Source organism: Brienomyrus brachyistius, chromosome 6, assembly GCF_023856365.1.
Source record: "Brienomyrus brachyistius isolate T26 chromosome 6, BBRACH_0.4, whole genome shotgun sequence".
In the NCBI taxonomy this organism is placed as follows: Eukaryota; Metazoa; Chordata; class Actinopteri; order Osteoglossiformes; family Mormyridae; genus Brienomyrus; species Brienomyrus brachyistius.
The window spans coordinates 14388115-14414693 of NC_064538.1; the positions used below are offsets into that span (position 1 = coordinate 14388115).

General features: G+C 42.9%; 1 protein-coding gene and 1 long non-coding RNA gene across 7 annotated transcripts in view; one reads left to right on the forward strand and one right to left on the reverse strand.

The window, feature by feature from the left end:
• bsna (bassoon presynaptic cytomatrix protein a) overlaps positions 1-26579 on the reverse strand; it is a 121894-nt gene that overhangs the window by 7817 nt on the left and 87498 nt on the right. For 3 of the 6 annotated variants that reach the window (XM_049017184.1, XM_049017188.1, XM_049017185.1), the window contains 9 exons: positions 22485-22958; positions 14969-22042; positions 11426-13721; positions 10135-10994; positions 7804-7897; positions 6677-6808; positions 6363-6418; positions 5497-5609; positions 3502-3645 (listed from right to left, as the gene is read on the reverse strand). In XM_049017184.1, the coding sequence (XP_048873141.1) occupies positions 6378-6418; positions 6677-6808; positions 7804-7897; positions 10135-10994; positions 11426-13721; positions 14969-22042; positions 22485-22958 (10971 nt within the window). In that variant the 3' untranslated portion in view covers positions 3502-3645; positions 5497-5609; positions 6363-6377. The remainder of the gene's footprint in view (positions 1-3501; positions 3646-5496; positions 5610-6362; positions 6419-6676; positions 6809-7803; positions 7898-10134; positions 10995-11425; positions 13722-14968; positions 22043-22484; positions 22959-26579) is intronic. The other 3 variants (XM_049017186.1, XM_049017187.1, XM_049017189.1) reach the window with 2 other exon arrangements.
• Positions 20059-24718, forward strand: LOC125744899 (uncharacterized). Its single transcript, XR_007398519.1, has 3 exons — positions 20059-20170; positions 23768-23933; positions 24464-24718. It is a non-coding gene; the product is annotated as an uncharacterized LOC125744899 (long non-coding RNA).

The following is a 26579-nucleotide window of genomic DNA, read 5'->3' on the forward strand; positions in this document are numbered from 1 at the left end:
ATCTGTGTGTGTGGAGTTTGCATGTTCTCCCCATACACCCCAGCCTTGTGCCCTGTGCTGCCTGAGTCCAGGGCAGCCTGGACCAAGACAAGGGCTAGACGATGGATGGCAGCTTTACTGCATTCATAATGCATATATAGAACATTCATAAGCAGCATGTAAGTATACCGTAACATCCTACCATATCACAAGAGCTTTAATACACTTTAATAAAAAACATTACAAGATTATACAATTATAATGCCTGTTATAATCATATAATGCTTGTTATTAAAGTGTATTAAAGCTGTTCCTTCTATTAGGATGTTATGGTATACGTACACGCTGCTTATGAATGCATTGTAAATGCAATATGAAGGTGCACTAAATGGTCTATGAATGCATAATAAATGCATTAGGAAGGTGCAGTTAATGTAAAGTATTACTGAAGAATAATAATAATAATGATAATAATAATAAATGTCTGTTTGCATTATCACACGGTCTTCCAGACCAGTTCCCTTTTCTCCTTTATGTCAATAAGGTCGGCCTCTTCAGTGATCTTGTAATTCACAGAGTGCCCAAAGAGCAGAATTCCACTTTTCTTCACATTACTTGATTGAAACGTTTTTTTTTTTTTTTTTTAAAGGGAATCCCGATAGGAGTTAATTAAATACGGGGTATGCTTGTTATAAAACACCAGTGACAGTGGCCTCCTGGGCCAGGATCTGAAAACAGCAGGATGTGGATCGAATCATGTTTTCGTCCCATTTGTATATAGCAGACACACATGTAAAGAGCAAAAAATACTCCAGCACAGTCAATTCAATGCATGAGCTTTTACAAAACCATAAAGACATCTGCTGTGCAAATTGTGTGCTATGCAAAATACTGTACCAGTTACAAGACATGTATAACTGACACCTATGTTAGCCTATGTCCACAGCCTATGTCCACAGCCCATGTCCACAGCCTATGTCCACAGCCTATGTCCACAGCCTATGAAACACAGCATATAACATAAGTAGCTTGATAATACGCAGAAATCCATCCTAGCAGCGCAGCAGTAGGTATGGTAGGAGTTTGGCTCAGATGAAGCCTGCTGAGGAAGAGTGGGAGGCTTTGACTCAGGGCCATCTAACCATCTACAGTTTCAGCACTTAACAGTCTATACGAGAATTGCAGCGCTTTCATGTTTTAACACCCAAAAACTAGACTGAAAAAAATCCAATGTGCATGTAGGCCTTGTTGCATTTTTCCCTTTGATATACACAGTATCAAATCTAGATTTTTTTTACCATCCTATTCTGCAGGGTTTAAAGGTTTTATACCCAGAGCTAATGGTCTGTTTTAACAAAGCAGGAGTGGCTTAATTCCAACCATTGCCCTGAAAACTGCACACTTTAGATAGTAATAATGAGTATCATGACAGGAAGGTGCTCATGAAGCTGAATGTGCCCGACAGGACCTTCACCCAGAAATGACTGAAGCAATTCAGGTGACATACAACTACAGGTGCCCTCTGGAGACTTGAACCACCAGTCTTGAGGCTTTGCACCGACGTCCTTAACCACTATGCCACAAGTTAACAGAGCAGCGTGTCTTCCTAGCCCATTTCGGAGAGAAACTGGAAGGTTGCATATCTGTCTAAGAATGGAGTTTGGTATGGCCACACGTAATCTTTCAGGCACATTGTGCAAGCATCCCTACTGCTGCATTCAACTACTTACTTTTTCAACAGGGTCACCCCTCGTACCTCTGCAACATCTCTGATTTATATACATTATTCTTAATTTAAACTAGGCTTCTGACTCTAGTCTCTCTCTATCGCTTTTATGAAATAATCCATCAGCTAAAAAACAAATGTCGGCACGGTATTCTGTTCTTTTCCTGCAAACCAGTGGACTGATCCCTCAGCAAGGGACCTTACTGGTTTGTAAGAGCTATACCCAGAACCTTTTACTTTCTGTTTGTCTGCTGTTATTATCTTAAGAAGGACACTTTGCAGGAGTAGTTGCAGTACCGTATTATGGGGATCTGTACAAACATATAGCCTTTATCTGGGTTTGCACACTGCCCTCTTGATGCAATCTTACCAAGGCACAACTCAGAGCACTGAATGCACACACTGCATTGTGATTCAGAGCACAAAGTACTGGGTGTTGGTCACCTCCTTTAACGGCCAATCATGTGCTTTACAATCCAACCCCCACTATACACGGATCCCTGCTCAGCTAACAAAGGAAGCAAAATTGAAAGACAAAGGACCAGATTTACTAACGCTCTGCCCTAGAGTAAACCCTTATAATACTAATGTTGGGATTTACTAAAGATGTACAGTGAAAAGTTAGTGGCAGAAAGGTGTTGACACAGTTAATTTTGCAATTGGCCATATTGCATATGCATTGGTAGGAGTTCCCATTCAAAATGCAAAACTTAGGGGAGGAGAATATTTAAAAGAATCACACAATGTGATTTACTATGGTTTGCAGTAGGCAATTTACTGCAAATTGCACCATTATTCAAGCCCCAAAACATGTCTTATTTTATACTACAATCGGTAGATTGGGTTGGTCATTATTTAAATTAACAGACAGCGTCTGTGTTTTAAATTTGCGCATTTTTATTATTAGATCACCCACAGATCTGGCCACTCCCATTGGGTGCATTTTCATTGCACCCTTATGCTAATTTGTCCTGCTTAGTGAATCTGAGGGCAAACGAATGTTGCAAATTCAAAGGCTAGTGCTGTGAATATAACCTGCACAAATACCACTTTCGTACTGCTAGTACCTCATGGTACGTTCATAATGAAGAAATATGCATGTGTACAGTGGGGGAGTAATTCTAATTGGGTAAAAGCTGCCAGTGCAAATGCTGAACATTTCCACCAGTTTATTTCAATATGAGAACGCTGCCATGTCAACAATATAATGAGCCGATGTTAAAAACAAATGCAGAATGGCTTTTATTACATTTTCTTCCATTTAGTTTCTGCCACTTGACTGAAGGAGAGCTAATGAGTATAGGAGAGGCTGACTATTCCACCTCTCACCATCCGAAGAAACCTCTTAATATGAATCTGTTGATTCTGAACATGACTTTTCCCCATGCATTATAGATTAGTTCAGTGCCTGTATTCTGGCACTGAGGGCAGATATGGGCAACACCAGCCATATATAACCAAAACATTCACGGATACTCATTCGAAGGTGAATGTTAGCAGCCAGAACAAGCAGACCTTACATGCATTTGGTCTCAAGGGTGTTTGGCCTTCTCTAATGGTTTTTTTTTTATCCTTTATGATATACACAAACTCAAAAACTTTTCATTGACTGATACTGTGAATATCTGTTTTGATACAATTTATCTATGTGTAAGTATTTTTATTATTATATTATATATCAGAGATTATGTCCATTTTATGGTGTAGCTATATTAAATATGACCGAATTAGAGATGCAGGTGCAAAGAAACAAACACATTAGGAGTCAATAATTATAAAAATGCTAGATTACTCACCCACGGCTAGCCATGCTTGATTTCTCCTTATTTCCCTCTTTCATGAGTTAGAATACCTCTGGGAGTTGATGATTGTCTCTTCTGTTGTGTGTTGATGCCTGGATCATCACAAATGAGGATTCTATTGATTCCAAACCTGGTTAGCTAGATTAGAGGAGGAAACCACACAATCGAACAGAGGAATAAATAGTAAACATTCATCATGTTGACTCTGCTAAGATGCAGTGAATGGAGTGCAGCTCCATTTAGCAGAGGCGCACAGGATGATATTGTTTTTTATGCATTCTGAGCTTGTAATTCTTAAGTTCAAGGCATTATTTGTATTTTTCCCATGTTTCCCTGATCTAAATTATCCCAGAGAGAGAGAGATTGACTTTTAAAACTTGCATAACTGAACTAGTGATGTAGACAAGACCACCTAAACTGAGACTAAGTCATTACCAAGACCTGAGTGTATTGAGATTGAGACTAGGACCAAGGCAGGGAGAGACCGAGACAAGACCAAGACAAAGGCAGAGCTAGACCAAGTCAAGATCATAAACAGACTAATGTTTGGACATAATACACAACATACTATATAATGTGGAGCATGGACACCATCTTAGGGCTAGGCACATGGCCTGAAATTTGTGTCACAGAATAATTTAAACTTAAAATGCTATTTAAAATATCAATATAAATGCTTTTGTAAAAATGCAACATTTTTTTAAATACAATAAGACACACGTTATTGGTTGCATTTGAACTTTGAAGCAGGACATTTTATAGCTGCGTGAAGATTGTTAGAGGTGCTCGCATATGGAATTTTTCATACTGTCCAGGTATTATACAGAGTTGAATTACTATATGTACAATATAATAATCTATACCACAGTTCAAATCTTGGCCATATGGCCGGTCGACCATAAAATTCGCTGACTGGTGAGGGGGGCTTGGGCCCCGGCTAATTCTGCCGTAAGGATTTTGTCGTGCTATGCCTTTTTATCATAATTAGAGATTATGGCCCAAGCCTTGAGTGGTAACTTTAAAACTGTTAAAAGTTTTAGAAATAGTTTTTTCTATAAAAGTTATATAAAGTTGTTTATAAGTTCTGTAAAAGTTTACCCATTTCACTACACTGCTTGTATTTGTGTTTGTTGCAGTACATCTGCCCTCTGCTGGTCTGGGGGAGTATCACTGCTGTATGCAGCACCGATGGCGACCATCCGAATCTGCAGCCAAATGTAGTATGAACACAAACTGCCGCACGGACAACTGATCCCAGCCCGTAAGTGCATGTGGAAAAGTAAAGTATAAACTGGGCTTTACAGTCGTCCCTAGTTGATACTGTCCTTCCCTCAAGGCTTCCATAGTGCCTTAGCAACTGTTCCTTGTAAAATTTCATCACACTAAAACACCTTCATTACTGAAGCTCCTATCAAACATGCTCTAATGCTCAGTGGTTACAAACATCTCTTTTTATATATAGGTATAATAGGTAATACAATAGGAATCTGCGCTTGTATATACATATTATTACCCTCAGCATACTATGCTGAGTGTTTAATTGATACGGTTAATTAGTATACTCATATATTATACTAATTATGTTGTTACTTCTTATGCATTAATGTACAGACGCTCCTCTACTTACGAATGAGATACGTTCCGAATGGCCATTCGTAACTTGATATCTTCGTAAGTCATTATTCAACATCATTTTAAGGGTATATGCAAGTACAAAGAACTAGGATGCTGGGAGTACGCACGCTAGGCTGCTGCGCGGCGGGAGTAGCGGCCAGAAGTCGTACTAGGCGGAACTGACTTGCAGAAAAACAAAATTGATGTTGTGGACAGGAAACAGGAGCCCGAGGAGCACAATTTGGACTTATAGTCATCTTTGTTCGTATGTCTGAAATTTTGTAAGTTCAAAGTTTGTTAGTAGAGGAGCATCTGTATTGTGTAAGAAAATTGTTTTTACAGGAAGGAAAGGAAACAGGTACACGCTATACTCACTCTTGTACTCAGAACTCTGCCATTTTCTTTTAAATGAAATATACATTGCAGAGGCATCATGGGTTTTTCCAGTACAAAAATTTGATCTGTTCTCCACGACCACTCCAGAAATCCTGAAATGACATAGTAAACTTTAAAAGGGCATTTACATTTATTTAGCTGATGCTTTGACTCAAAGTGACATACAGTATGAGTGAGAAATGCTGGGAGTGAAGGAATATTCTGTGCCCCTGGAGGACTTGGGGTTAAGGGCCTGGCTCAAGGGCCTAACAGTGACATAATTAATCTGTCAGCTAAGGGATTTAAACCCACAACCCTGCAGACATGGGAACAAAGTTAGACTTAGCCCCCCATGTATGACCATTTGGCTTCTTATATATTATTAAAATGTTTTGTATTAATTTCTATGCTCTTTTTCTATGTATTTTCTACATGTAAATGTACTACATCTATCCATCTATCATCATCACATTTCTTATTTTGGGAGTCTATGCCTCAGGCATATCTCAGGTAGGATTTGGGCAATTTAGAGGTTGGCCAATTAACCGAACAGCATGCCTTTGGACTGCAGGGTGAAAACCACATGATAAAGAGCAGAGGTGACATTCAGACCACCAGCTCTGGTGGTGTAATGTCTGATGTCATAATTTTTACTTTACTGAGCATAGTAATGTAGTATTGGCCCGTCTTTAATATTATTTTAAATAGAAGCTATATGATAAAACATTTAGTAGCAACATATTGAAAGAAATGAATACAATGACTGCACAGTTACTACTAAACAAAGGTAGAAGCCCTTTTGTCTATTGTGTTATGGTACAGTTAAAAGTCATGCTTCTGGATCCATTCCCATTTATTTAACTTACGGTTCGCTCAGCAGCTCAGAAGAAGGATGTGAACTTCTTTCCAAAAGCAGACACAGCTGATGGAAAGGAAGGGGAAAGGAAGAGTGAGTGCGGCATTGAGTGCGGCCTCAGTAGACATTGTCTGTCAGGTCTCTTGTGGTTTTTTCTAATGAAAATCATGCGACGTATTTCTGTGTTTGTTTTTAACTCAAAAAATCCACATTCGTTCATGAAAAGCTGACTGCATTTTCTCTTTAAAATAGCAGTTATCATACAAAGCGATGACTAATAAGTGTTACGATCCATAATGGCTTAAGCTGCAGGAGGCCGTCTACCTTCTCCCAGTTTGCCCGCTTGTTCGGCAGCTCCTCCCGGCAGGATTTTTGACAGGACACTCTCTCCGTCAGTGGTCGCCTGCCCCGCTGCAGCACTTCCTATTCCTCCAGTCCTAGGGGCAGCTTTAGAACCTGTGCAGAGATGTAACATGGTTTGAATTTCAAATGGGGCAACTCGTATTTCACCCTCTCGTTTCCTCTGTAAACTTTCTCACAGATGTGACTTTTTCGGTGCATTAGATGAATAGTGGTAACATTACTGGTAACGACTCAGAGGCAATTCTCAGGACTCGGCGGGCCCTAGACACAAAAACTCCATGGGCCCCCCCAACTCACCATTCCCTGGCACAGGAAAATTAATTACAGTAATATCCCATTATAATGGACTCGCTTATAACAGAATATCGTCTATAATGGGCAAGGTCCGCTGGTCCCGGCCGTGCTCCTTTAAGAACATGCAGAAAAAGCATCGGATATAGCGAACTGGCATATATTGGAATTTCGATTATAACGGACAAACAATTTGGTCCGCAGAACCGCTTTTAGCTGTAGTTTTGTTCGCTATAACGGACATGCAGGCTCCGCCCACAAGGCGCGCGGCGTGCAGGTGATATCCAGCGCAGATACGGAATCGGGATTATTAATAGTCACTCATCTGGTCAGGTACAGTTGGATTACTACATGTACAGTATAATAATCTCTACCCCAAGTGTGTCTGCTGGGGTGTGGCATGAGTAAATGGTCTCCTGTAGTTGTGTTCTGGGCACACAGCAACTCTGGTTATAACAGACTGTTTTGCCAGGTCCCATGAGGTCCATTATGACTGGATTTTACTGTACTATAACTGGATTTTTACTGTGTTATTTTAGTGTGAAGGCTAAATTAATAATATCCATAAAGATAATTTAATAAACAGAAGTCTTTAATTTTCATTTTTGTCAAAACCAGAATGCAGAAATAAAGCAGATTTGTCTTTGCATTGTATTATGTACTGAACTGCCCTCAGGGGCCCCATCCCAGCTCGGGGCACCAGGCCATCGTCTGCCTTGCCTGTCCTGTGACTGCGCCCCTGTTATGACGATGTACCACAATGAATGTGTGCTCCTTCACAGCTCTCCTGTTCTCACCTATTCCAGTCAGTGGTTGCTGAGGTGGTTTTGCAGGTTGTGCAGACATCGGCTTCGATCCTATACCAGACACGGGCGCAGCGTCTGTCTTAGCCTGGAAAGATAAAGATGAGGTCACACTGGCTTTCAGTTCAGCATGTAACCAGCTCAGGGAAATCTAAAAATCAACAGGTGCTATCTGCTGTTCTACGGAGTAAAAAATATTGGAAAATACAACATACTATAAATATGTTTAACTGATATTTAATATTTGAAACATCACAAGAAATCCACAAATTAAAAAGTACTTCAAATGTCACTTAATAGAGGCCCTGTTTCAAATGAAATGGTGATTTTGCATAAAGTGATGCAATTAACTGCTCAGAGCATCTTTACACTGGATCATTCAGCTGCATAAAGGATCCAAATGGTGAATGAAACAAGTTGATTGCAAAAGAAAAAGAAAAGTAATGATTCAAACAGATGACATTCACATAAACTCAAAAAATAAAATCACTATCTGAAGAGAAGCCGAAGCTTTAGTATAATGTAGTTCTTTTAACATTGCTTTGATGAGAAGTCAGTTATGGGAATGTGTGCGAATGTAATTTTTCTTTAGGTATTATTCCCTATCCATCCATCCATCCATCCACCTCTTCATACGTACTTTGTTCAAAATTCAGAATTCATCCTGTTTAAATTTCCATTACATCAATCTCAGTGATATTTCAACATGATTTACAACATGTCTAGACACGTTTAAAACTCAAAGGGACAAAACATTTTGGAAACACAGTTGTGTATTTCTTGAAAAAAGATCAAGTTTGTTCAGAGTCATGTTCAAATACTAAACAAAGTTCTTAAAATACCAAGAAGTGTTTCAATGCAAACGGGCAGTAAATCATATATCTGCATAATATTTTGCTCCTGTGTTCCATCTAAGGAACTCCCCATCTTATAGAATATGGTTTATCATGATTTGCTTTGGTTAAGTAGATGGAAGGATTTAACAATGAAAGGCCACGTGTGACTCTGCCATTAGTTTGGGCGACACGGGTGACCATGCCCAAGGAACACAAGGACAACGGAATTAGCAACTGCACTGAGAAAGCGCAACAGTGATCCATAGCTCCGCCCACTGTCCCTGCTCCAATTAACAAAGACCTCGGTGTGTATGCTGATGTTTCCATGTCCCACTCTTGCCAGTGTGGGGAAGCAATAAAAAGGCCAATAGGATGTTGGGTTACATCTCTAGGTGTGTGGAGTTTAAGTCAAGGGAGGTGATGCTATGATTAGCATGGTAAGACCTCACTTAGAATATTGTGTGCAGGTTTGCTCATCATGCCTTAAGAAGGACATTGCTGCCTTGGAAAGGGTGCAAAATAGGGATACGAGAATGATTCCTAGTCTTAGAGGAATGTCTTATGAGGAGAGGTTAGCTGAGCTCAATCTGTTTAGCTTCGAGCAAAGGAGACTAAGGGACACATGATCCAGGTATATAAGATTCTAACAGGTCTGGATGCTGTTCAGCGAAATAGCTACTTCAGTTGTAGTTTAAGTACTACAACTTGTTGCCATATATGGAAATTAGCGGGAGAACATTTTAAAATGAATCTGAGGAAGCACTTCTTTGCACAGTGTGTAGTTAGAGTATGGAATAGTCTTCCTGCTAGTGTAGCGCAAACTAAAACCCTGGGTTCCTTTAAATCAGAGCTAGATATGATCTCTGAGCTGTTAGTTAAATTCTCCCCAAACAAGCTTGATGGGCCGAATGGCCTCCTCTCCTGTCATAAGATGTTCTTCTTATGTAAAGAGAAATAAAAAGTCAAATTGGAAAATGAAAACACAAAAAAGTTAAATTTTGAAAATTTTCTCATCTGACTCATACATGAATGGAAAACATGCAAATGGTGCTATTTCATTAATTTAATTACATTTTTATTTCGGCGGGATTTTTCAGCATAGACCGAAAACTCAGTGGCAAAGTGGAGATTGTATTTTCATTTTATCATGTAGATTTTTCACTTTATTTTGTGCAGAAAAAATGAACTCTAAAGGCAGACTGAATGAGAGTTCTACTGAGAAGCACGGCTGTGGGGACAAAGTGTTCTAGGCAAGGCTAAGTTGGCAGATTTCACCATGGTGAAGGTTGTATTCGCTTGGTGCAAGGTTTGAAACTTGTGAACCATTTATTTCTGGAATTTTCCATTTTTTTCGCACTGCAGTAAACCGTGGATAACTGAAACCACGGTTACTGAAGCTGCAGGTGCAGAGGTCCCACTGTAAAGAAATACAGTAAATGTAGTCTATACAGTATATACATCAAGAGGGGAAAACGCTTTCTGCACTCACCGCAGTGGCAGCCTGAGGCCCGGTTTGTGGCTGCCGAGCCTGAGCCTGTCCAGGCTTTGCCTGCATCTGTGCAGCCTGTGTTGTTTGCTGCTGTGCTGGCCCAGGTGGCTGTTGCTGTCGTGCTGTCGAAGTCTGTGGCTGTGGCGGTTGCTGCTGCTGCTGCTGCTGTTGCTGTTGTTGCTGCTGCTGCTGCTGCTGCTGCTGCTGCTGTTGCTGCTGCTGGGTGCGTGGCTGCTGCCCCTGGGGCTGTAGACCATCCTGCTGCTGCGAGGCAGGCTGCCGGCTAGATGGAGGCCCACCAGATGACCGCTGCTGCTGGCTGGATGCCTGCTGCCTTGATGAGGATGGGTGGGATTGTAGATCCTGCTGTTTCCTGGACGTCTGTTGATGGGGGGACGAGGACGATGGCTGCTTCTGGGACCTCTGACTGGAGTGGTGGTGGCTCGATGCATCACGGTAATCTGAAGAGTGGTAGCCCTGTGAAGCGCGTGAGTCAGACCCACCCCTTTTTCCAGAAGAGGATGACACCTGCCGGGTATCATGGCGCACTGAGGGGTCCTTCATGTGTCCTTTAGAAGACCTAGAGGATCTGGGTTCTTCGGAGTGGCGTGAAGAAGAGGAATGTCTGCCAGAGGTGCCACTATGATGCCTGTGGTCCCGAGATGAGTGACGTGGGTGACCGTAGTCGTCTTGTGGCCAGAGATCCTCATCAGGAGGTTCATCATAGTCGTGATACGTGTGCTTGACATGGTTTCTCCGTTGTGAGGATGAGTGGCCACTGCTGTAGTGTCTGGACCTGTCAGAGCGAGCATCCCGCGGCTTCTCAAACCAGTCTGTTTCTTCCTGTCCCAAATGATAGGCTTTGGAGGCAAAAAAAAAAAACAGTCAGTTGCTATATCTACTGATAGGAGCACCGAAACTCATGCCATGCAGGAAAAATTAAATTGCCTACAATGAATAGCATGCAGGGAACAAATCCTATGAATCCACAAATTTAAGAAAGACAAGAAAGAACTACAACAAAAGACAGCAAACGATGAGAAAGCTACATAAGGTCATCAAACCCACTTACTAGACAGTTTGAAAACACAATGCTGCATGAAACATGCTAGAAGACAAGCGAAACGGACTTATAGGAACATGCAGTGTCAGTACTGGGCACGGCATTCACACTGACATCCAGTTCAGACAAGAGCAGCTAGTTGCTTGAAGACGCAACACTGACATGCAAATTTTTCTTTTGGGTGGGGGACGTTAAGGTAGGCATGGTTTTGCATTCAGCTCCAATTACCTTCGCTGTCAGACACAGCACAATGCATATCATCTATAATGTAAGAATCATCTGGTTTGTAGACATGGCTCCTCGGCAGGTCCTTCATGTGGTCCTGCACATCAGGCAAGGAGTGGCTAGAGCCGTACTGATTCCGAGCGTCAGCTGGCTCTGGCCCTACTGAGCCTCGTCCAACGCCCATGAGCTTCCCCACAGGGCTGAGCGGGCTTTCCTCCTCTGAGGTTTGGGAGCGCATAGAGGGCCTGCCACGGCTGTGACTACCCCTGTGTGAGCGATCCACGGTGTCCCTCTCGTAGGACTTGCTCCTATGGTTGCCCGAATCTCTCGAAGAAATCTTGTCCATTCCGTAGCCTGTCGATCTTGACCGTCCGGAGCTGTACATGCGGTCATCTTCCTCAAGCGCCTCACGACTGGACATGCCATAATACTTTTGTTGATCATAGACATTCTTCTTCAACCCATAAGTGATCTCGTCCTGAAGCTTCTTAGCCCTAGATACAACAGTGCAGCTACCACCAGTAGAAGTAGTTATAGTATATGAGGCCAGATCAGATTCAACATCTTTTGCCTCTTCGATAGGAGAGAATTTAGAGATCTTCTGCTCCATGCCTTGTTTTCTGTGTTTGCTTCGCTTGGAGGACATGACAGCTGGAGCCAGACTTTTAGAGGAATGCTTCTGCACTCCCATGCCAGAGCTGCTACGTGTAGAGTGCTTGTAGTCATCATAGTAATATGAGCTTCCCCCACCCATGCTGCTGCCCATTCGGCCATGACTGTCTGAACCTCGTTGGTGGTAGCTGCTGGTGCTCTTACCCCTGCTGTGGTGGTCATACAGGTCTTCCTCAGATTCCTCCTCAGTCCTGCCGTAGGCGCTTGTTCTTGTGGAGATGCTCTCACTTCCATACCGTGCACTTGTAGGGTGTCCATGGGATTGCAGTGTGTCGGTCTTGTGCATATCTGAGGATGGGGCCATGCTCTCTTTCGTCAGCTCATTAATGTCATCTATCATGACATAATTTCGAGGTACATTTTGCTCAAGGTTAGAGTAGACACCCTCTGAAGTATAGGCAGATGATGGACTGTCAACTGAGTGGATCCGGTCAGACAAGGTTGTCTCTGGAGGTTTGTATGGTCCATAAGTGTTGGACATAGTTGTATTATACTGTCCATAAGTATTTGCTAAGGTTGTAGTGTACTGTCCATAGTTATTAGACATAGTTGTGGAATATTGCCCATACGTGTTAGTTAAAGTAGTGGTATATTGTCCATAAGTGTTAGTCACAGTTGTGGAGGTGTAGGTAGGATCTTGAGTTAGGTTGGTGACAACTACAGTGGGATTGCTGATCACCTCATAATTTGTTGGAATTTTCTGCTCTAAGTCAGCTAAGGAGGTCTGCCGTGGTCGCTGGTGAACGGTAAGGATTTCAGCTTGTGGTTGGAAAGACTGGCCAGTCTGGAAGCCTGTTTGGGTGGGGTATGGCAGGGTCTGTGTTGGGTATGGGGGTGGGCCTGGAGGAGGCTGGAATCCCAGGTGGGGTGGTTGCATACCCAGATCTGTTTGATAGTTAGGTTGACTCTGGGGGAAGCTGGGAGGTGGAAATGTGCCCTGATAATTTGGGGGAGGTTGGTGGGCCTGCAAGGTACTTGACTGAGGAAGAGGAAGAGCTTGTGTAACTGTTGGGTATTGTGGAGGCTGGAATCCTGTTTGCTGATAGGTTGGGGTTATCTGTGGAGCTGACTGACTTTGTGGGTATTGGTAGGTAAGGAAAGATGAGGTAGGGGGATACTGTACTGTGTTCAGATCGGGAGTGAACTGACTGAGTGGGGCAGTACTCGGTCTTGAAAGAAGCCCATTGCCTTCATAGGTGCTAGCCATAATACGAATATTGTTGAGCTCACTGTCTGACATGTAATCCCGGGTATCACCCATGCAGCGGATATAGGCCAGCTCTCTCCTCTCTCTTTCTTTCACAAGTGTCTCCTTGCGCTGTGTGATGCCAAGCTCTAGGTACCGCAGCTTGGCATCAATCTCCTTCTCCTCCTCCTCCAGCTCTGCTTGTTGCTTGCGCAGCTTAGTGGACTCCTGTTCCACCACCTTCAGCTCATGTGTGAGGTCCTTCAGGAGGCTTGGCTTGGTGGCCATCATTGGTCTGGGCCCAAATTTCTGAGTCAGAGTTGGCATATACATCTGAGGCAGGGCATGGGTAACAATGGGGAGGTTGCTTTCCTCGGGCGGAGGGCTGGGCAGTGTTCTCTTCACTTTCCGCATCAGTGAGCTCTGCTGTAGGGCAGCAAGCTGAAAGGCAGTGGTACATGTTATCAGTTGGCTCCGCATAGTAATCCGTACACGCTACAGCTCAATTTGCTTTTAAAATTATTTCTATTCCTCTTATAACCCTTCTTGACATACAGTATGTATTTATTTTATAACTGTTTTTGTCATATGTATTATATAGCTGTCATCTGTACTTTAATTGTGTTTGCACTTTTGACTTTCTGAAATTATACAGTTCTTATATATCTAGAAATATACATTGCTTCGGGGCGGCATGGTGGTGCCGTGGTTAGCACTGTTGCCTCACACCTCTGGGACCCGGGTTCGAGTCTCCGCCTGGGTCACATGTGTGCGGAGTCTGCATGTTCTCCCCATGTCATCGTGGGGTTTTCTCCGGGTACTCCGGTTTCCCCCCACAGTCCAAAAACATGCTGAGGCTAATTGGAGTTACTAAATTGACCGTAGGTGTGCATGTGTGAGTGAATGGTGTGTGAGTGTGCCCTGCGATGGGCTGGCCCCCCATCCTGGGTTGTTCCCTGCCTCGTGCCCATTGCTTCCAAGATAGGCCCGAGTATCCCCTATAGGATAAGCGGTTTGGAAAATGGATGGATGGATGGATATATTGCTTCAGGATATTTTTGGAATGTAAAGTGTATATGTCATCAATGAAATTGCTAAATACCCACTAAAAGCAACTAAGTTCTTTAGGACTATTTATCACGACAAAGGTGAAGGGCCACTTACCTACATCTAATTTTTCCAACATAAAAACATTCATATAAATGCTAATACTAAAATAAATATATTCCAACAGAAGAAACGTTATTTTAATTTGTCAAAAATACAATTAAACATAAATCATTTGAATACCTTTGAAAAGAAAACTGATAGGCAATTTACCAAATCGGAAGAAATTAGTCACAAAAATAACCGACAAAGATGTTGGTAGTGTTGGGTTGTAATTTACAATGTTTGGCGTTTCTGTATTAATTGAAAGGCACTTGCTGTACACTCGCTGATAGGAACTGCATTCTTTTGAATGTTTCGGAATTTGTTTGCCAAACTTTTGAAGGCTCTGATGTTCTCTTACTGCATTGACAAAATTTCTTTCTAAAAAAAAAAAAAGGTTGCAATTGAGTATCTGATAAACTTGCAAGATGAAATACTGCTTCCATTAGTTTATATAATTGTTATTCATGTTTTTCTCGGGTATCTCTACTGATTTTCTGATTGCATTCAGTATGTAAAACGTGTCTGATCCAACCTACCTGGCTCTGCAGAGCTTGTTGGTGGTACAGGGTGAGTCTGGCACGAGCAGTGTCCTCTGAAGTGGGGCTGAGTGGTTTGGGGTCTGACAGTGATCGCTGTACGGTCTTTATTGGCCTCGGCAATGTTTGGTGACGTTGGGGACACTCAGAAATGAAGTGCTTCTGAGGTGTGACATGGGCTTTGTTGAGCCTCTCACTTGATGACAGAGAAGTTTCCAGCAGTCGATGAGGGGAAAGTGGAGAGACGGGTGAGTACAGAACCTGGGGTGACTTGGGGGTCTGACGTACAAGGCCAGAGAGAGACTCATTGTGCAGATGATGGGACTGGTAACTTATTTCCAGTGGATCAGGCTTCCTTCTCTCAAACTTAGTAAGTCCTTGATGTCGTGGTGAAAGGGGGTCTGCTGTGCCGGAACCAATGATTTGGATACTGCTGGAGTACGGGCTGATGGTGGTGGGTACAGTGAGTTGAGGTGTGATCAGTATTTGAGCTTGAGCATCGGTTTCAGTCTGGCAAGCAAGACTCTCCCCCTTCTGAGTCCTTTCTGGTGCAGAAATATAATGCACAATTTCAACTTTTGGGTCAGGTGTAGTAATATGGATTGCAGGTGAAGCTCTTCCCAGCTGCTCTGATTCAGTCTGAGATGAACAGTCACGAATCGTCTGGATGGCGATGCTTGACGATGCAACTTTGGAGGTTTCAGCCTTGCTGTCGGCTGTAGACTCAGAGTGCTTTGAAAATCGAGAACGTCTGCGCCTGACTGGCTGTTCCCACTCTGCTTTGTCTTCATCATCAGTTTGAACACTACAGTCCACACTTCTCCTGGTCCTTCTCCGTCGTGATATTAAGAATTTCTCTTCTCCATCCTCATCATCGGTCTGAACACAGCTGTCAACAATCCTTTTCACAGCAGACTGGTTTGATTCTCCTTCCAGCCCATCCCTCAGGCGAGGCATTGAATTTCTTTTCTTCATAGCTCTTGTCTCAAGAAGTTCTTCATTATTCCTCAGTGACATTTCAGAAGCAGAACTTGGCAACGGCCTTGGAGGCATCAATCCTTGAACAACTGGACCATCTCCACAAGGTTGCCAGTATTGTCCATTCTGGGTCCTTTGTAGCTCAGGCTGCATGTCTTGCTGTAATATCCTGCCAGTTTGGTCAATAGTGAATCCCTGAGGGGCCCCCTCCCCAGCTATTGGTACCACCTGTATTCCACCTTGAACAGTTGTGGCCGTCGTTGCAGCTGCAGCAGCAGCTGCTGCAGCGACAGCGGCCGTTTTCTGCCTTTTCTGTTCCTCAAGCTGTTGCTGAAGCTGTTGCTGTAGTGACTGGATCTGGTCTAGTTGTTGCTTTTGCTGTGCTAACTGTTCCCTTTGCATAACTAACTGGTTCTCCCTCTCAGCTTGTTGCTGCTGAAGGACCTGCTGCTTGATAGTCTGCAGCTCTTGGATTTCACGCTGCACTAACATTTGTTCTTTCTCCCTATGACGCTGTAGCTCCAAACGCTCCCTTTCAAGCTCATCCTGCAAACGTATTTGTCGAAGTTTTTCCAGTTCCACACGCTCTCGTTCTATATTCAGCAATTGCTCCTGTTGTCGACGCAGCCTTTCCTCCTCCTTCTCTTTCTCGAGGTTACTGCTGCTGATAGCAACAGTGGTTCCAGGGGCTGTTGCAACTTGAGTAATAGACTGGGTTTGGGGTTGTGTTTGTGGTTGTGTCTGGGGCTGTGTTAGAGCTGTAGGAAGTTGAGACTGTGTTTGAGGTTGGATTCGAGGATGTGGACTTTGATGTGGGAGTGGAGCTTGATGTTGTATGTGTGCTTGGGTTAGCATTTGAGAGTGAGCTGGGCTTTGCATTTGAGGATGTATTGGCATTTGATGATGAGCTGGAGATTGAGTTGGCAATTTAATTTGTTGTTGCATCTGGGGTGGTATTTGTGGCTGAACCTGAGGTTGAGTCTGTTGCTGTACTAGCATTTGAGTTGGCATTTGTGACTGTGAAAGTTGCATTGTGTGATGTTGTTGTTGGTTTGTAGGTACAATGGATGGAATCACAGATGGCACTAACATAGCAGGTACACTTGGTGCAAGTCCACTTAAGTGGCTCGCAGTTTGAGTAACCTGAAGAGGAGCAGCAGTTCCCATTGTAGCAGTTGCTGAAGTGGTCACTGATGGCTTTCCTAGATACACAGGAGTGTCCTGAACTATATTTGTAGCTGGTACAGTTACAGGTCCAGTGGCAATTGGGAAACGGTTCGGAGGAGGATATCGGTAAGGCCTTTGTGAGGACAGGGGCATTCTTGGAGTTACAACAGGCATTCTGGTCAAACTAGCCAAAGGTACAGCTGTCATAGTAGTTGCAGGATAAGGTCTGTAAACTCCTCTAAGCATTGGTCGGAGTACAGATGCAGGCTGGGTTGTGATTGGCAAGGTAGAAGCAATAGGGGTGTTAATTGTAGAGTATATCATGCCATCAGCAGCCCTGATTGAAGATGGGTGCAGTGCTCTCAGGCCTGCTTGCCTTATGCCTGCTAGATTAACATAAGGTTGATTAGTTTTCCTCCCGTCAGTACCGTACATCAAACTGGCTCTTATTGATGCTATGCCTTGCAAGTTGAGTGCACCTTCAGGACCAACTCCCCTTGGAGAGCCATATTGCAAAAGTTCTGGATTACTGCTATATCTCCCACCAAACTGGTCCATTGAATTCAGAGCTGCACACATTCGACTGATTTCTCTGGCAGTAGTAGCACTATACTGGGCTAAATTAGCTTCCTGGGTACCACAAATTTCCCGTGTAGAATAGCTGGAGTCAGTGTTAATGTTTGACATGGAGCCATAGCGCCGTATAGGTAAGGATTGACCTGTGACATCTCCCTGATGACGAAGATCTGTGTAGGATCCATACTGCGTACCCATGCCAAGGTAACCCCCTTCATAAGTTTGTTTCATGGTGCTTAAATCCATAGCAAATTCTCCAGAACCTTGCAAATTAGAATCATTCTTTGTCTGGCAGTAATGGATTTCAGTTTCTGAAAGATTAGTGTCTGAAATGGATGGTGGCAACGTTTCATTCAATGGTAGTTGATCATATTGAAGGTTTTCTGGTCCAGATTCTTGCATTCTTTTCCCATATGACTCTGTAGAAGGATGGGTACCCTGTACAGCTTCTGCTGTCTGAGTTTTCTCTGCTGCTTTTGGCTTCTGAGTAAAGGGGCCTCCAGTACAACTTCCACCAAAGGGTAGTCTATACACAACATCACAGCAAGCCATCTGATTGTCTGCTTTGATCTGACCAGTTAAATCGATCGCATCTGCAGTTTCTTCTGATTTAACCACTTGGCTCATTGGCACTCGTGAAGTGTTATCCAATTGCACCATCATAACTTGAGGTTTAACCGTAGACAAATTCATGACATTGTGTTTAGTCTTAAGGTCCAAGGTTCCAGCACCATAGATATCTTGAGAAAGGCCAGCTGCAGCTTGATCGGAAAGAGGGGACGCCCTGGGAATTGCACTTACCACAGCTTTAGTAGTGCTAGTCTGACTCACTAGCAAATCTTTCTTAATCATTGGCTGGACTTGATTAGCAAGGTTAAATCTTGAAAAGGATGCTGCCTGCTGCTGCAGCTGCTGTTGATGATGCTGCTGTAGCTGTTGTTCTAGTTGCTGCTGCTGCTGCTGCAATTTCTGCTGCTGCTTCAGTAGTTGTTGCTGCTGAATGCTCAAGTCTTCTAACTTAGCATCTATCTTCGGGATGGAAGGATCAGTTACCGGTGGCTTGTTCTGAGCCAGACACACTGCCGGACCCATTCCTTGGCCAAGGTCTACTCGATTCTGAAGAGGATCTCCATAAATGACAGGTTGCTTTGGCTGTGATATGAACATGGAGGCTGCGACTGTGATACTCACTGTTGTAGCTGTCGATACCCCAACATGTGGATGTTCCTGGTTATTTAAGTTCATTATAAGTGGTTGAACAGCTGTGCAATTTTGATTAGGACTTCCATCAACACCCATGGAGTACTTGCGTGTTTCTGTTGCCAAAGATGTTAAATCCATCCCCTGATCTGTCATGATTACTGGAGTTGGTTTTGCTATGGTTCTCAAGTCAACTAAACTGCTACTAGGTAACATTTGGCCTTGTTCCACTCTGGAAGTGCCAGGAACTGTAGAAATTCTACACAAGGAGATATTTTCCATAGACAATGATCCTCGACTGTAAGTGCTTGCTGTAGTTACCATGCTTGTGCCAGCATTTACTTTTTCCACCATCTTTGTCTTATAAATGGTGTGTTGTGGAGAATGGTAAGGTGGCGATGTTGGAGGACTTGTTTCAGCATAAGCATGAAATGTTAGCTGATGACTCTTTGTTGGTGACGAAATGGGAGAAGTTGAGGAATTAACAGTTACAGGCTTACTAGGGCTGGTTGGCTCTGAGCCTAATGTTATTACTATAAACGGAGACTCTTGGGAGGACTGTTGTCTAGAAAGGCGTGGTGAAACTCTGTGTGGTGTCTGGGTTCCTTGTGCCGTAACAGGAGATGTGGCACTAGGACTAGTAGGAGCCACTGACATAGCAGTAATGAATGTTTGTGTAGAGAACTCAGCTGTTGCTGTTCTGGATGGAGAGCGTTTAGGGCTCTGTGTAGGAGAGCCAGATGGAGAAAGAGGAGGGCTTGATCCTTTAAAATAGGAATAAACTTTAGATGTTAACGATTCGTTTTCTCGATCTGAGGATGTTGCTGGAATACCTCTGCTTTCTGCAACCCTTTTCCCAGCACCTTCTCTCTGACTGTAGGCCTGAGTTATCTCTGCTATTTTGCTGGAAACATTTGAGGGAGTAACTGTCTGGCGACTATATTGTGTTGTGGTTGCAGTTTGACTAACTGCAGTTTGGGAAACAGTTGCTGTATCTCTAATATAGCTTCCGTATGCAGCAATAGTGGTTGCAACAGCAGGTACACCGCTGCTTTTAGTTTGACTCCTTATTTTTTCTCTCTGCCCTTCTTTTGAAAAATGCTGTGTTACTCGAACATCAGGAATCCCTCTTACTACAGTTGTACTGGTCTCTGTACCCGTGGAGACAAATGAGACGGGTGCTGAAAGCTGAGTTGGACTGGTCCCTGGAGTTAGAAGGGCATTATTTTGTTCAAGTAATTTAGCAAAAGCTGAACCAGTATCTAAAAGCTGCTTGTCTGGGTAAGAGTCGTCTATTTCCATTTGATCTACTTTCTGCTGTTTTAGCTCATGGGTGGAAGACTGGTGCATTTTTGTGATGTTTTGAGATGTTTGACGAATCTCCTCATAGATGTCACCAGTCTGAGACACATTGTTGTCATAGCCACTTTGATCAAGATTGTTGTAATCATATTCATCCTTATACTGATCCTGCTCATGTCTTAATTCCTCCTGCTGATGTGAACTGTCATATTGCTGTCCTTGTCTCACTTGTGTTTGCTGCTTCTGCTGTTTTTGCAGCATCTCTGCCTTTCTCATCATTTCCTCATAGACCTCTTCAGCACTTTTCAGTGGCTTGCTGGATGAAGAAGAGGTGGTAGTAGTGGGTTTTTCAGTTGGGGAGTAGAGTGACATAAATGTTGGTAGATTATACTCACTCCCAGACTTGTACAGTTTGGAAGCTATCATTTCAAAACCTTCTGCCTCAGAATCAATAGATGGTGAGTATTCTGAGCAGGAAGATCTGTGAAGTTCCTCCATTTCAGCTGCCTGTCTCAGTTCTTCTGTAGGAGATGCATCTTCAATTGGGGAAAGGTTACTTGGAGGAGTCTTGGATCGTTCCCTGCGTCTTTGTGCCCTCAACTCCTCCTTGTCCCTTTTAGTTTTTCGAGCAGTGCTCCGAATCCTCTGCTGCTCTACTTCTCTCATCTTTTCCTGTTCTCGTAACAGTTCCTCTTCTTCCCTCAGCTCATCTTCCTCAGATGAATCTTCAATGGTTGGAAGAAGTGGGCCATGAGACCGATGCCGGGCTTTCCTCTGCTGTTTGGCTTCCTCAAGCCTTTGTCTACGACTGGGACTGCTGTCACTATCTTCCTCCATGGAAGACACAGATGTTGGAGACGTACCAGATGTATAACTTGGTGTAGTTGCTGGGAGAGTTGAAGAATATTCCCCTCTTGATCGTTCCTCAGGAGAGCCAGTCAGACTCTCCATTTCCAGTTCTGGTTCTCGGTCTAAGCTAAGGTCATTCTCGTTGCTAAGCTCCATATCACGGCTGTAGCTGCTTGTGTTGTTCAACTCAATGGTTTTGAAACGGCGTAACCCTCCTTGTGAAGACATGATATCTTCTTCTCCATCTTCACCAGCGCCCTGGTAGCCATCATCACCTCCTTTACTGTCTTCTTCATAGCTGCTTGAGTGATGTGTGAGTCTGCGTTTCTCTCTCCCAGAATCGCTACTGTGCTTATGCATCTTTTTTGGTTTTTGGTAACTATATTCTTCATCATCTTCATCATTAATGTCCTCATCAGCACTCATTTCCAAGATCTGCCGCCTCATGAACTCTTCATCTGTCATTTCTTTCTCTGATTTTCTTGATCTGCCAGGTATAGGAGAGAAACCACTTTCACTACTATCTTCTACATAGTCATGGCGCAGTTTACTGCTAAAATCATCTGAGGACTCTCCTGGACATTCACTGAGGTCATGTTGGTCCTCCCAGTCAATTGGGTCCTCATCCTCCTCAAGGATGTCTTCCAGCTCCTCATCTGAGTCATATGCCTCTGGGGTGATGGACAGAGATCGAGGACGCTGCTTCTTATCATCAACCTCCCTGGAGTCACGTTGGTGTTTCCCCCGCTCCTTCTTCTGCTCCTGATCAGAGATGGACTTTGATTCCAGCAGAGGTCGCATAGAACTCTCAAGCTTTGTTATCTCAGATGGGCTCGGGGGGCTTTGCTCACCAATACCCCTCTCACTCAGCTTCATCTCCTCTTCTTGGATCAGTCCTGTGATTTCACTATGAGAGCTGGAGATTCCATCAGAGGAATAACCTGTATCACTCTGACTCTGAGGACTCCGTGAAAGATCCGGGGTGCTGGACTTAGTGGTTTCCTTAAAAACAGAAATGTAGAATACAGACTTAAATTCACAATAAAAATATGTTGATTTCCGTTTCCACACATTATTTCTGTACATTTTATTTGAATGTACATTTTATTTGAACTAATTTGAATGTGATAATTTGATGTTTGGAGTTTATTTTTAATGAAGGTTAATATACAAACCAACCAATATTGCTTCATCCTTTTAGTCTGTTTAGTTGCCATCTACTTCATCAGCTTTATTTTACATTTTTGAAAACAAATCCACAAGAGAGAAATGGAAGAGAAATAACTTTTACCAATTGTTACATTGTTTAGCTTTTGGTCATTATTTGTATGCTGTGCTGCATTGCATTTAGCATCCGAGCAACAAACCAAAAAACAAAGAGCATATACTATGTATCATCCTTCTTTTGCACTTAGGCTGTACAGGCTGATACAAAACTACTTACATCATGATGCCTAGACTTCTGAGACTCTGTTTTTTTCATGTCTTTGACCACAGGTGCTGTTATGATTTGTTCTGTTGTCCCCTTCTTTGGTGCCAATTTGATGTCTTTGGAAGGTGTCACAGCAGCAGTGTCTTTGTCTTGTTTTGGCAGAGCCTTGTCCTTCTCTGTGATCTTAGGCTGTTTCTGAGCCTCTCCATTGACTGCAGGTGTGGCATGGTGGGATGTGGTGTCATGTCGTGCCTCTGCAGACTGCTTCACGGCTGAGGGGAGGGGGCTACTTCCTGAGGCAGCTGGAAGCTTCTGCTGCTGGGTTGGGGGTTTCTGCTGTGACGGCTGCTGCATCTGCTGCTGATGCCGAGGTGATCCTGCAGGCGGCTGCTTTGGCGGCAGCTGAGAAACAGGAGGTGGCATATCTCCCAGACCACCAGACATTAATCTCTGCATTTGACAATTCAAGCAGAGCCATTCTTCCTTCTGTAAAAAAGCAGCAAAACAATGAAAAGCAAGAAATTAATTTTATAACCACTGTGGGATTTCTACAGTTCATTTCATCCAAATTAATTAAAAGCCAAGGAACTTGACACAAGGGCGGCATGGTGGTACAGTGGGTAGCACTGTTGCCTCACACCTCTGGGACCCGGGTTCCAGTCTCTGCCTGGGTTACATGTGTGCGGAGTTTGCATGTGCATGTTGCTAAATTTCCCATAGAAGTGCATGTGTTAGTGAATGGTGTGTGCCCTGCGATGGGCTGGCCCCCCATCCTGGGTTGTTCCCTGCCTCATGTCTATTGCTTCCGGGATAGGCTCCGGACCCCCCGCGACCCAGTAGGATAAACGGTTTGGAAAATGGATGGATGGATGGACGGATTGATACGTCCTTGAATGCACAATTATCTTAACACTACACATAAGCTGCCTTTAAAATGCAATCATAGGACATTCAGGGCAAGGTATACGTACATGCTGCTTATGAATGTTCTATGGATTATAAATGCATTATAAAGGTGCAGTTAATGCAAAGTGTAATCAAATTTTTTTTAAGTCACTATAAACACATCACTCTCCTTTTTGGTTTCAGAAAATTAAAAAAGAAAAAGTAATATTTTTAAACAACATGTTAACGCCTAATTATACTGGTAAACCTGGAGCCTACAACCAGTAAAGGCAGGACACAAGGCAGGGGACACTCTAGATGGGATGCCAGTCCATCACAGGGCCAGACAATCACACACTAAGGCAATGCAAAGACACCAGTCCACCGAATCTCATGTTGTTTGACTGTAGGAGAAAATCTGCACAGACACTGATGAGGAAATGGAAATTCCAGGCACACAGAGCCAGGGCCACCAGGCGCACCAGGGCCACCTGGGCCACCAGGACCACAAGAGGCATCAGGGCCACCGGGGCCACCGGGGCCACCAGGGGCAGGAGTCAAACCCCAGATCTGGAGGTGCTACAGTGCCGCCCACTGCGCCTTCTATGTAGCCCCAGCAGGTCAATGGTTACATCACTGTAACAGTCATTAAGTCAAAAAACATAAAGAAGCATCTGGCCTGTCAATGTGACATTTATGATAAAACACTTATTTAAGGTCTGTGGCAATTTCATGAAATACAGAAAGTCATACATTCGCAAATCCATTAACTTTCAAGAACAGGGTTCCCTCAGAGTTGCAAGGTATAATCCGAAATTATCAGTGCATTCCTCAGTCATCTTCAACAAATACCAGAAATACAACCAAATATAATATGGAAAACAGTGATGCATTCATTGGACAGTTCTGTTACAGATCACTGATGGTATCACACATGGTCAATAGGATTCTGGACAGGAGATGATGAGATGGAACTATTGTGAACTATTTCGATTATAAATGAATCCATTTTGGCTGCTCGTGAGTTAAACCAAAAAGTTGTTTTGAATTTTAAATGTTAGATAAATATATTAATCCCTGTTTCCACCTATCCACGTTTCATTTAGATATTCTGAGTAGGGTTGGGGAGAGACCAGAAGCCAGTCCCAGGCTACACTGTGTTCCAGACAGGAATACACCCTGACTCTGTGAAGAATATCCTGTTAAATGAAGACAAGAAGGATGCCATAACATTCAATAATTAAGGGAAAGAGAAAATGCACATTTTTGGGAAAGAAAACCTGACTCTTAATGGGAAGATAAAAGCATTTTCATGACTCAACAACTTTTCCTTCTGATAACAATCAAAACTTCCCCAAGCTTCCAATGATGAGTTATGTTATCATGGTTATGTCAGACTAATGAAAAATAAAGCAACATTGATCAAGGAACATTTCTCTTTTGGGTTTAACAATAAAAATTCTTTACTCATCACTATGTGATGAAAGTCTCAAGACCTCCTATCTAACTGGAGTAGACATTCAGCAGTCACGGAAACACAATACAAAGTCACATCAGATTTTAGACTTATCTTAAGATTCAATAATACCAACTAATGTTTTACAATGGACATCCAAAAGTATAATTAAAATGTTTCAAATCTGCTGCCAATCTAAAGCTGCCGATCATTGACTTGTAACAGTGTGGAAAGGGTAAAAATATATATGTATGTATATAGTATGTCTGTGTGTGTGTGTGTGTGTGTGTGTGTTTGTATTTTGTGTGGATTATTCACTACATATTCAATTTACACCCTGCTGAATTTCTACAGTGCCCCAACCCCATACCGTGACAACGTAAGATGTTTAAAATGGTAAAATTACCCTGCTTCAGAGAGTGTTGTCTTGCTGCTTGTTTGAAGAACAAAAGCCATCACAATAAAAGTGTATTTGTGGCCTTCACAAGCAGAGCAATGCCTTTCAGACCTTAAGAATAGCCTCTCAAAGTAAATCAAATTGTGTATTACACACTTGTTCTGCCAGCCAATATTTACCCCGCAACACCATTAGAGGGCTATTTTTTATCATACCTGAAACTGCTCTGTGACATTTTTTTTCCCTTACTACCATGCTACAGGTTCTTCACATAGCAACACAAACACTGGATAAAAAGATGTAGAGACCTTCTATAGTTTCACGGATGGAGAGTGGAACGTCAGAGCATCGTGGAAGACTGTGGAGGTGCAAACGTAAATAGTGCTTTCTCAAATGTTTTGCACTGTACTGGGTGTTACAGTGACATACTGTACATACTGCAGTGTACTGCAGTGGTTGCAGAGCAGCTCCTTATCAACTTCGTAGCCAACCAATCGGGTTACAGAGCATATTTCACCACTGTACCAGCCTCACCATTGGTTTATCAGGTTTCATAATAACATCTTGACCACATGAGAACAAGGTCACTGAATAATATCCAAACCTTTTCCCCTGAGCATACCAGCAGAAAAATAAACCCGTTGAGTGACACACAAACTGACAAAGACATAGTATACTGACAACATGCCGACTGCAGTATTTTAATAGGTCATTGTAATTTAAACTACCACTGGACTAAAAAACAGTGTCTACATTTAGTGGACTAAACAGAGGTCTTCTGAGTCTTTGGTTAGAATTAAAATAAGGGAAGTGATTCAGCAGTTCTGATGGATGTTGGAAGCTGACTTCACCAGTGGGGGGCAATGCTACAGAATGTGTGAGATATGGAGGGGTGCATGTACGCGATATCAGCTATTAAATGTCCTGCTATTGCTAATAATAGAGTTCGGGCAGCTGTGTAAGGATTGATGATGTCCTGTGCATAGTCAAGTTCTGAGCCTTCGGTTGCTAGGAAGACAAGGACCTGTATCACAATTCTTCTCTAGATTAATGTACTGTAACACAACATAATGTAATGTAATGTGATCTCATCTACAGATATTTCAATGATCATTTGGTCATTGTAAATCAGCAGGATGTTTTGAACTAAGAACATGAGCACAATTATGATATTGTTAAATTAACCAAAATTAAGCAGCATGCTTTGGAATCATACGCTACCTTTTCAAACTGCAAATAGTTTGTAATCCCTAATGTCGAAGTAAACATGACACAGAGAATTTCAAGTCCCTTAATCATCGTTGTGAACAAAAGTGTCTAACAAATAAATGCAAATGTCATATTGTAACTTCAAGCAGGATGTTTAAAC